An 11827-nucleotide genomic window follows, 5' to 3' on the forward strand; every position below is an offset into this window, starting at 1 on the left:
AAGTATATAGCCTGGGCTGGCCTAGAACTTGCTGTGAAGATCAGGCTAGCCTTGAACTCACAGATATCCATCTGCCTTGACATTCCAAGTGATAGATTAAAGGAATAAATCACTATACACCCAGCTGATTTTGAACTTTTTAAAGCTGTTGGTCTGTTGGTATTTTAAATATAAAGCATCTTACTCTTCACTTCAAAAGCCAAAAGAAGATGCCCTGAGTCGGTGGGCTTTCTCCTGGATTCTTGACTCAAGGCCTTCTTGCTATTTGGCAGAGCATGCTATTTGTCTTGCTGTTTGCATGGGCTGGGCATGTTCTTCATGTCCCATTATGGATGAGGGAGTTTTCCCTCACTGCCCCATAGGCCTCTGAATTGCATTGACAGCACTGGACCCTGGATTTCCGGTCGATAGCTGCCTTTTGCAGTCTGTATGTAATTTGATTTCAATGAATTCAATTTCAGTTCCCTCAAGTCACTGACTGCAGTGAAAACTGTCATTTGATGATCAGTCCATACAATACCAGGGCCAGTCACTGGCTTGGCCCAACCTTCTGTCTCTCTGTGCGCCATAGCCAGCTTAGAAGCACCAGCATTCAGGTAGTTTTGGAGGAGAGGAAGTGCACCTTAATTTTGTCAACCGAGGCTGGCATGTAAGAGGGAGTGGCATATGGAGACTTAGGAGCCTCTGAACATTTCTTGGCGAGTTTTATTTTAGAAAGTTAGTAGTTCCACCTACCCCCTGTCATTTTAGTTCTCTCTGAATTTGTCACCTGGGTATCTCAGAGATAAATTTAACTTCAGTTCTCTTGTCTGATAAATTAGAATTGTGTCCATATACATTGTGGGGGAACAGGAAGTCTTTATTTCCTCCTGGTTTCCATATCAACTCCACTGAGCAGAGTTACAATGCAAGGAAAAGCTCATTCTCTTCAAAACCACATCTTTCAAATGTTACTCAAAAAGCCACACTGTACCGTATAGAATTCAACTTAAAATTTGAGTTTGGAAATAGAAATGGGAGGGGGGACCTGAAATTTACTTATTGCCAACTGATTAAAATAAAGGGCTGCTTTTACAAAGTTACAGGATTTGAAAAGAACAGTACTTTTGTACAGTGTCTTTTAGTAAAATGTTTGCCTGCCCCCCCCCCGAGTTCTTAACAGTGTAAATCCTCAATAAGTAACTGGTTTCCCTATGAACCCGGCTTTGCAGCTCCTTCCTCTGGGCTCCATGTGCTCACTTCAAGCAAGAATGTTAGCAGCCCGCAGAGTATAGGAAGAATTCCTGTCTGGCTAGATATTCACTGGGGGTAGAGGAGGGTGGGGGGAGAGAGCCCGATGGGGAGGGAATAGTCAAAAGCTAATATTCTCATGGGTTGGGACATTATGGTGGCATTTCTTTTTTGAGCTTATAAAGAAATATATTTTGTCCATACCCCTACCCCGACCACCCTTTCTCTGGATTCTTCTTGCTTAGTTACATATGCCTCTTTCCTACCCTCCTGCTAACATGTGCCCAATGACACACTTCTAACCTGCTAATATGTCTTGGAAGGTAAGACTCTGTTGCATTCTGATAATTGTCTATTTGATTCTAAAAGCCAGTGCACCCAGAGGCACCTCTACCTACATCAGCACATGCACTAGAAAGCTGGAGTTTGCTAGTAGTTCTGCTTAAAGAAGTCAGTGGTGGGCTCATTAAAGACAACTTTGCTAACAAAATTGTAGGGCAACTCCAGCCAAAGTTGATATCACCTGGTATGACTCGGAAAGTACCCTCAGTATTTGCATCTGGCATCACTTGCTCTGTGAGTAGTACCATTTGCAGTATGCCATCGAGTAAGCGTGCACTTACTGAGAGCCGAACTCTGCTTGTCGGCGGGTCTGCCCCTCTGCCCTTGGAGCACATGCCAGAGGCTGAGTAAAGTTCCTCCCCAGGCAGTGGTTCTCCATAGCCCAAGTCTGTCTGGTGTGTGTGGACAAGAATGACTGGGCTGCCTTCATCTGCCTCTGAGCCAGGTAGAGCAGGTGTCCATGCCTGGCCTGCCAGTAGGAATGTTGCCTTGTTGCCCTGAGTGTCGGTGTGCCTAACATATCCACCTTTCCTGCCCATTGTGTCTGTCATGATCCAAAGTGTGAGGTGATGCTTGCTCTTCAGTCTGTGTGCATTTACTGTGCTTGACTTGTTTATTTTTCTGTTTTTCCATTGTCAACATCCATCCTTTGGTTCCACGATGTGTCTGCTCAGTTGAACATTAAATGTTCCACAAAGCCCTGAACCAGCATCCACATTAATTCTGAATTTTATGCTTTTCTAGGTCTCCAGAGAGAGCCCAGTCCTTGCCCTGTAATTACTATAGAGCACTTTAAAGAATCCGTGGGCACCAAAGGCCTCCCCCTCTATCCAGATCCCTGCAGAGCTCCTGGCACCAAGACTCAGAACGCCTTAGAGTCTGACTCTCTGGCCCGAGAGGGTCCTTCCAGCAACAGCTCCTTCCACAGCAGTGAGGAGGAGGGGACCGACCTCGAGGGGGACATGCTGGACTGCAGTGGGTCTCGGCCTCTCCTGGAGTCTGACGAGGAGGATGAGAGCTGCCGGCCCCTCCAGGAGAAGCTGGGAGAAGCCACCCTGTTCTCTGAATCTGGAGTGTCCACTGAGCCAGAAGAAAGGGGACAAGGAGGGAAAAAGAGCCAGTTCTTGCCAATCAACCAGCAAGTCTTAGATGATCTCGGGGAGCCTGACGTCTTTGCCACGGCCCCCTTCAGGAGCTCGCTGGTTCCAACAGAGGACATGGACATTTTCTCCAAAGCCCCTTTTGTTTCCAAGGGCAGCGTAGTGCCTTCCCAGACAGAGGAAGTAGATGTGTTCTCCAGAGCTCCTTTTACCAAGAAGAGGAGCGTGGAGGAGTTCCTGGCTGTGCAGGGCTCCTCACAGGATTTGCCAATGCAGGCCAACCTCAGTCAGCCCAGCGAAGGGCCTCTGCTTGCAGGCCGAGATCGAGCCATGTACACCCCTGCACAGGCGCAGCATCCTGTGACTGGCTTTGCACCGCAGGCTGGTCTCCCTTCCCACTCTGTCCAGGCCACAGACCATTTTGACAGCAACTCTCCCAGGGGGTCTCCCATGAACTCTGGGGGCCATCCTAGTGACAGAAACAGAGGACTACAGCCCCAGAAAGAAGCCTTCTCAGGCCCAGCGGCTGGCAAGCCATTCCGCCCCCAGGCTTTATCCAAATATTCTCGACACTATAGCCCAGAAGATGAGCCAAGTGCAGAAGCCCAGCCCATTGCTGCCTACAAGATTGTTTCACAAAGCAATAAGCAGTTACTGGCTGGCTCTGTGTCTGTCACATCCTTGTCCTCCAGGACTACAGAGCTGGCCACTGCTGACCCTTTTGCTTTAGCTCCCTTTCCTTCAAAAGCAAGCAAACAGAAACCCTAGGAGCAGAGGCGAGCCTGAGGCCTGCCTCCACCCACCCCACCAGCACCCATCACACCACTCCTGGCTGGCCTTTCAGGGAGCCAAGCCCATCCACTGTGACCTTGCAGTCCCCTGCCTCAGAGCAGAATCACTTCGAGGCAACTAGCCAAGTTGCTGTGAGCCTCGGCAGAAGCTCCTTACTTCACACTTCTTGCTTTTGTTTATATTCATTCCCAGGCTTGTAGGCATTTGTGTCACCTTCATAGAGGCCTTCCACCACACTCAGAACTCTGATATTTTTTTTTTCGGCCCAGAAACCTTTTTAATCCAGGAATATTTTACCCCCAGTTAACGGCCTATATTATACCATGACTTTGAATTCCTACAGCTTCTGTTGGAGTCACTTGCATTGAAGAGTTACAACTCAACAATACTCTTGGAACAGAGAGGTTTCTAGAAAGAAGAGCAATACAAACCTACTGCACATCTGGAGAAGTTAATCTTTCAGCTACTCATCTTCCATTCCTATGGAGCCAGCAGCTCGCAGAGTACTCTGGGATCTGCCACTGAGTCTGTAGGAGCCAAGCTGGCCCTGTGCACAAGTGTCTGGGTGCATACTATGGGTCAGATTCTCTGTCGAGTAAAGGAGCACATGGGTGGGAGAAGCACTCCGCCTCTCACGGTCCGCTTTTAGACTAGTGTGGATGCTTATGTGCTCATGCATATGAGAAACCTTTGTCGTTTGAGTGAAACCACCATGCCTACCTCCATTATCAAATCACTCGTTTTCTTGCATTTGCCTGTTGACCTGACTTGAACCTTGGCTTTATTAGATTTTTCTTCTCATGGTAGAATTGAAGTTGTCGGACAATTTGGGGCAATCCTGCTGGAACTGAGGTGTCAGAGTGGATTTTTTAAATTCCATTTACCTGGTTTTAAAAAATCAATTTCCTAAAACTGGACATGGTAGGTACCTCATGACTGTAATCCTAGGACTTGGGAAGCTAAGGCAGGAGGATTGCCACAAGTTAGAGACTAGCCTCGACTTAATACTGAATTCCAAGTCTCCATATCTCAACACCCTCTCCTCCCAGCCAAAAAAGTCATCGGTCCTTGTGTTTCCCTGGCAACGGGGGAAGAGAATCTTCAGAGGTCCAGCCACTGGGAATCCTGCCTGGGTACCATTGTTGTGAAATTCATTAATCAGGAGCCCAAACCACAAGCTAAGTTTGCCTTTTATTTCACCAAACCCTGCCCATACACCTCTACTGCCTCTTAAGTGGGTACAGACCTGAGACCTAGAAGTAAACTGAGACTGGAAAAGAGTTGGTCAGTTGTCCTTGCAAATCTTTAAATGATCTGTTCCTTTCAGGTGTTAAAGTAGAGCAGACAGGTGACTGGCTGCGTGTTCAGAAGGGTGTTTTTATGTCTGACAGCTCTGACTCATTCCTAGAGTTTTTCATGCCCTTTATTTTTACTGCCTTAAAATAAGCCCTGACTCCATGGGGGCGTTCGCTGAGGAAAGAGTCAGCACCAAAGCCAGGTGCACGCTCGCTGCTTCTCACAGACACTTCCTCCACCTGCCTGGGGAAGTGTGGAGAGCTATGTACCAAACTAGATTAGTGATGTAAAAATTGCTAGAAGCTAGGCACAGTAGCATACCGCTGCAAGCAGGGCACTCAGGTGGTACAGAAAGAAGGAATTCCAGGGCAGCCTAGACTACATGAAACACTGTCCCAAAAGAGAAAAAGAGAATTACTGAAAATCCATCCAGGACTGAAGCCTGAATGCCAGGCTGCACTTGCAATCCCTTAGTTGTGATAGCCTTTAAATTTGAAAGGCAGGGCTTGGGTGCACAACTTGGCAGAAGAATACATGCTTAGCATGCACAGTGCCCTGGGGTCTGTCGTCAGTACACAAAAACAATACAGTAAAATCTAGAAGTCTTGACAGTAACATAAGAATGACTATTTTTTGTGGTGTTAGATGTCTTTAACCCCAGAACTTGTGAGGCAAGGACAGGTGGATCTGTGAGTTTGAGGCCAGCCTGTCTATATAACAAGTTCCAGGCCAGCCAGTGAGTGAACCCTGTCTTTAGAGAGGGAAAGGGGGCTATTTTTCCCTCTTTTCTTCTTAACATTCTCCACCTGTTTAAATAACAGGCAGTGTGTTGGGGCCCATAGCAGTGCCATCTGAGGACTCCATCCCACCAGAAACCTGCCTTTCACTTCAGTAAAGGTTAAATGTCTTCTTTAGGAACTTGCTTTCTCACAGTTATTACTATTACTATTATTATTCGAGACAGGGTTTCTCTGTATAGCCAGCCCTTGCTGTCCTGGAACTCACTCTGTAGACCAGGCTGGCCTCGAATTCAGAGATCCACCTGCCTCTGCCTCCCAAGTGCTGGGATTAAAGGCATGCGCCACCACTGCCCAATTATTATTTTTAAATTTCCTGTATAATAGTGGATACAAAATTGTCTTTCTATTAAATAAGTAGTTTGACTAACGCACATGGAACTTTGCAACCAAACTTCCCAGGCTTGTCATCAGATGAAGTCCTCCAAGGCACATGCTGAAAGGATGGCTCCTCCCAGGTTGTAGCACATACTGGTTGTAGTCCCAGCTGCTTAGGCAGCTGGGGCAGAAAGATGGCTTGAGCCCAGGATCTCATGGCCAGCCTTGGCAACACAGAAGGACCCATCTCTTGATGAGAAACTTCAAAATGCAAGGTCAACAGCATCTCAGTAATAGCGCTGCAAACTGGTCTTTCTTTGATTACTGGATTGCTCCTTCTAATCAGTCACTTTATCTCACAAGGTCCAAATTAGAATAAAATCATGGATTCTTTATCTTATATAGTTTAATCATTTGTGAAGTGTGGGCTTAGGGCCTCTTTTAGACTGAGTGCAAAGTCTATCTGCCATCTTTGAATAGCGAATGAATGTGACCACAGGCAGACTGTTTTTTTTTTTTCTTTCTTTTTTTTTTTTTTTCCGAGACAGGGTTTTTCCTGTGTAGCCCTGGCTGTCCTGGAACTCACTCTGTAGACCAGGCTGGCCTCGAACTCAGAAATCCGCCTGCCTCTGCCTCCCAAGTGCTGGGATTAAAGGCGTGTGCCACCACCGCCGGGCCGACTGTTTTTTTCTTACATAGTGATTCGTGAAGGAAATCTGACACATCATAACCCAACAGATGAGTTCTGAAGGAGGTGCTGGGAAGAGTCTGGATTACACGATTAGTGTGTAGTTTAAAGATCAGGTGTCTTTGTGGGATGCCATCCTGAGTGGAAATCCAGAGAGGTTTGTTTTACAGGGAATTATGAGTGCTTAAGGTCTGAATCAGTACTGAGTTCCCAGTGACCATCCTGTAACAACTTAATAGTGAAGAGGAAAACATTGTCAACAATGTACTACACTTCCTTTGTTTTAGTTTCTGCTGTGTGTTCGCTACTTTGTATATGTCATAGGAAACACCAGAGATTTTGGACTTTTGACCCAGTAGACAGAGATGAGCCAGAGTGTCCTTAAGCAACACCTTATGCTGTATCATGTACTAATGAATGATGTGCTAGGCTGGGAGCATAGCTCAGAGATGGAGCCGGGCATAAGTGAAGCCCTAGGCTCAGCACCATTAACTGACTAACGAGCACTGTTAACAGTTAACTTATCTGTGACCATTTCCTAGGCTTGCAGTACAGCTCTTTAGCACCAAATCCATGGTTAGAGTCAAAACAGATGAAATGAAACAATGAAGTGAGCCTCTGTGGCAAGCTGAGCCAAAAGGATTGTGAATTGAAACCCGTGCTAGCCCTTAGTAGGATCTTACTGTCAAACTTTAAAGTGGCTTGGTGTATAGTTAGGTGGGAGAGTGCTTACCTAGAACGTGCGACCACTGGGTTTCTTTAACTGAAGTCCAGGGAGACAGCACAAGATGCTTCCATTGTCATGGTGAGCAGTCTCACCAGAGAACGTGAACAGAAGTTGGTGCTGAAAGCAGATTTCAGTTCATACAGCCTGTTTTGTCCTGGCTTACTTGTGGAATTGAAAACCTATGTACTGGCACATGCTCCAGCATACATGCGTGTGTGTGTGTGTGTGTGTGTGTGTGTGTGTGTGTGTGTGTGTGTGTGTTAACAGTCTTCTACTCACTAACCCATGCTATGTCTCAAGTTTTGTCTGGCAACTGAGTTCTTCAAAATGGTTAAGAAAATGCTGCCTTAGCAGCCTGTTGTATAGTTATGTGTTGGAGTCTGTGCTTGTCAGTGTTTTCAGCTAGTCTTCACTGGTGCATGCAATATTAGAGTGATCTGATGATAAGAAATTCTGTATTTTTATTCTGTAAAATGAGAATAATGAAAATATATCAAATTGTATGATATGTACACATTAATTCAAATAAGAAATGTAAAGTGGAAAACCAGGGACCAGGAGATGCAGTGCCCTCACCAGCAGTGAGTGGGCAGCTCCCAGTGGAGTCCATTTGGGTCCCTCAAATGTAGAGATGGTACCCTCTGTGGTGTCTTTGGCATTCAAACTTTAGAACACATCCCAACTCCAAAATGGCTGCTCATCACAGCATTTCTCTCAGCATCAAAGTCGTCTTGGTGGACGGTAGTTAGCAGGGGTGCAGTGGTAGAGGCAGGAGCACCTGACACTTCTCATGGCCGCCATTTCCCAGGCCTCCAGTGCTTGCCTAAAACAGTAAACACTGGGATTATAAGTAGAATCATGTCATTTTGAGTTTTTAGTTTTTGAACTGTAGCCTTTTTCAATATTTGTTTTTGTTTTAAACACCAGAACACTTGAAAACTTAGTAAAAACTTAAAGAAAAGCTTTCAAAATGTTTAAGAATAAAAAGTAGTGTCTGTCCAGTTGTAGGTGGTTCTGCCCTGTCCCTGGAGATCTCCATGCTCCCTATCCCCGTTCCTGCTCTCCCTTAGTTATTTCCCCAGCAGTCTCCTGTTCTGACCAGACCAATCAGTGGGTGCTCAGCAGTCATGTTCACTCGTGGCTGTTTCCCTTGCTGTTGCTGTAAAATGTCTGTTTAGGACTTGGGCCAACCTTGACAATCTAACAGTGAAATGGAATAAAGGACAGAGGCGGGTTGGCGGGACCCAGCCCCCAACTGGAGATGGAGAGAAGCTCTTTCCCTGATCCTACGTGGCTCTAGAACGAGTACATATGTGAGAGGGCTAGAATAGCAAAAATAGCTAAGTGCTGGCCATGGGGACACATGCCTGTGTGGGTTAAGAGGTTCACTCTGAATTCAAGGCCTGCCTGGGCTGCATAACAAGACCTTGTCTACATACACACACACACACACACACACACACACACACACACACATACACACACACACACACACAGAGAGAGAGAGAGAGAGAGAGAGAGAGAGAGAGAGAGAGAGAGAGAGAGAGAAGCTAAATATTAACTACATGTGGCTTAGGCCAAAGTCTCTGTAAGTTGTAATTTCATAGGTTTTGTCAGGTGTATTTCAGCAGCCTCTGGCTTCAGCACGGGGGGCCATAGTTCTGACTCAATACTGAACAGTGAACGAGACCTGTGCTGCCTGGAGGGAGAACCATGCCTATATACATCAAAGGGATCAGATTCCTTTTGTCAAGGAATTTCAGAATGGATTTTTAAGCACCAGCCAACCAGGTCAGGCTTGGCTGATACTACATGCTTAGACTGTGTGAGGGCCCTTGTCCAGTCTCCAGCACCTTCAACTTTGAGACAGTAAAATCCTTTCCTTCAGAAGCGGTGAGTCTGCTGGGTTCTGCAAGTCTACCAAAGATTGTCGTGAAGAGTTTCTCAGCGTCTGTGTGCAGACATGCTCCCTCCTGCTTCCTTCGTGGTGTTAAGTCCAGCCCTTGCAGTTAGTCATCCGAAGAGGGCTAAGATAGGACCACAGGCAGCTGGCACAAGCAACTCCGTTCCCTTTGCCAAAGGCTCCCAAGTTAGAAATGAAGTTGTTTGCGTCTGTGGTGAGGGAATTGACCGGCCGTTGCTTCAGCCTCCTTCCCAAGTAAACAAGCAGGCAGCACTGGGAGGACAGTGGTGACCTGCACCACGGAGCCTGCAAGACATTATTTTGAATGGAACATTCGATGTCGTTTTTTTAGGGAGCAGGAACCAAATAACAGAGGCCAAGGACCATGCATATTTCAAGGAGGGAAGATGAGTGCCCTCTGCTGGCAGTATTTGGAGTTGATTAGTGCTGAGGTCAGCAGGCCTCAGGAATCCTTACCATGCAAACAATCTCGAGGGGAAACCAGAAGGTCATTCCTAGCAGTTACTGTAATGCCTCTCATTGCAGGCTGTTGGATTTATGTTGTTCATTTGGTGTGATTCATCTTATGTATCTGATAGTTTTTATGGATAATCGTTTGAGTTGTAAACTCCTATACTCTTTATTAAAATGAACCTAATTAAGAGACTAAGTTGTGTGTTTTTTCTTAAGTGGGATCTTCTGGGGATGAGAGGGTTGCTAGGTACCTGTCACCAGCACAGAGCCTGTGACAGGTTCTAATCCTCCTGAACAGAAGCCAGTGTTGACACAGAGAGGCCCACAAGAACCTAGGACGTTTGAAACCCCCTGCCATGAGGGAAAACCTGCCTACCTAGTTCCAGATTTGAAGCAGACAGTCAGGATAGTATTTGAACTTTCTTGAGCTTGACTTAGCAGGATTCCAGGAGAACTGGCTGTGTTCTTAGATGGTATTGGCAGACCCAGGGCCCTGCAGAGTTCTGGTGTAATATGCATGAGTGAAACCAAAGTGGCCCACATTTTCTGAGTTTACTTACCATCTAAATATAAACCTCTATCTGGTTCTGCATTTTGTTTTGTTTGTAATTTTGTATTTTGGGGACAGAGTTTCACTATGTAAATGAGGCTGGCCCCAAACTGTAGTAGAAATCTGTCTACTTCTGCCTGGGATTAAAGCCATGTGCCGCCCACCACACCTGACTACTTCTATGACTTAAACGTTCCTAAGTGTTACCTGGAGGTGGGGATGTACGCCTTTGATCTCAACCTTTGGGAAGGCAGAGACAGATCTCTGAGTTCCGGGACAGCTTGATCTACAGAAAGAGTTCCAGGACAGCCAGGGCTATACATAGAGAAACCTTGTTTGGAAACAAATAAACAAACAAACCAACAACAAAGTTGTTAAGTGTTCTGTGTTTCAAGGTTGCGGCCCTGGACAAAACTGCTTTCTTTTTTGAGCGAGCTCTGGGTGAAAGATACTCCCTGAGCTTTCTACAGGACTCCCAGTGGGAAGAACCAGGTAAAAATCACCGCCAGAAGGCTGAGACTTGTCTCTCTAGATTCTTGTCTTTCCTTGTGTTTTTCCTTGAGTTCACCTTAGATTCAAGTTGTAGAATCTGGGCTTCAGTTTGTGTGGGCATAAATATTATGCACTGTGTACAAGATTATCCTTGTATTATTCAGATGCTGATTTCTCTGCCCCCTTATCTGGTTGCAAAACATTGCTCCCCAGTTATTCCCCTGTTAGTCAGTAAAGAAGCTGATTTCCCAATGACTGAGTAGGGGAAGAAAAGGGCTGGACTTTCTCCAAACCAGGGGTGGGATAGGGGTGACGAGGGTGGGGGGAGAAGTGATAGGAAGGGGTGGGATTTGCCCTGGCAAGAGGGTCCTGGAGACACGTTGAGAAACCACCTAGAGCCCAGAGAGCCAGATCAGTACTGAAATGCAACTCTCACTGGGATTTTGACTGGGAGGTAGCCAGATTAGTTTAGAGGATTAAAATATAGATTAAAATAGAGTAATACTGCTCAGTTGTTGTGTCCTTAAAGCTTGTTAAATAAGTGTAATAATCCAGTCTTAATTATTTGGGAGCTAGCTGGGTTAAGAGGAAAACAGCAACAAATACTTATTAAAAATCCCTACTAACAAGTTTGCAAGTAAGCATGTGGAAGGAGAGAACATGGCTCCTTGAGGTACTTTCATTAAGCTTAGCCCAGAGGCAGTCCACAGTCTCTTCAGCATGCAGCACCCGTTTCAAGCCACCCACTCCGGAAGTCAGAGCTGATGGAACCCACACTTCTACCAGATCTAAGTATCACATTCCATGTCTCAACTTGTTTGAAGACTGGGCTTTTTTATCCTGAGGACATTTTCACTCAAGAGAAATGGAATTATCTGAGGAAAATGTTCACAATTTTCTTATAATGTAAGCAAAAAATAAGAAGCTATCAGCTTTTAGTTGGTTTATAGTGAATGTTAGTAGAAATATCTTAAGACCAAAATAGCCAAAACTATACATAAGAAATTGACAGAATGAAGCCTTGACAAAACTTAAATATAAGTATAGGGGGTACATGCCAGGCATGGTAGCACATGCCTTAATCCCAGTGCTCAAGAGGCAGAGTCCAAGGGACTGGA

The 11827-nt window shown here is 45.8% G+C and overlaps 1 protein-coding gene across 8 annotated transcripts in view; it reads left to right on the forward strand.

The window, feature by feature from the left end:
- The window catches only part of Aak1 (AP2 associated kinase 1), a 155225-nt gene extending 145366 nt beyond the window's left edge, over positions 1-9859 (forward strand). For all 8 annotated transcript variants that reach the window (XM_031382444.1, XM_031382445.1, XM_031382443.1 and 5 more), the window contains one exon: positions 2317-9859. In XM_031382444.1, coding sequence (XP_031238304.1) covers positions 2317-3440 — 1124 coding nt within the window. In that variant the 3' untranslated portion in view covers positions 3441-9859. The remainder of the gene's footprint in view (positions 1-2316) is intronic.
- The last annotated feature ends 1968 nt before the right edge of the window (positions 9860-11827 follow it).

This window comes from Mastomys coucha, unplaced genomic scaffold, assembly GCF_008632895.1.
Source record: "Mastomys coucha isolate ucsf_1 unplaced genomic scaffold, UCSF_Mcou_1 pScaffold20, whole genome shotgun sequence".
Taxonomy (NCBI): Eukaryota; Metazoa; Chordata; class Mammalia; order Rodentia; family Muridae; genus Mastomys; species Mastomys coucha.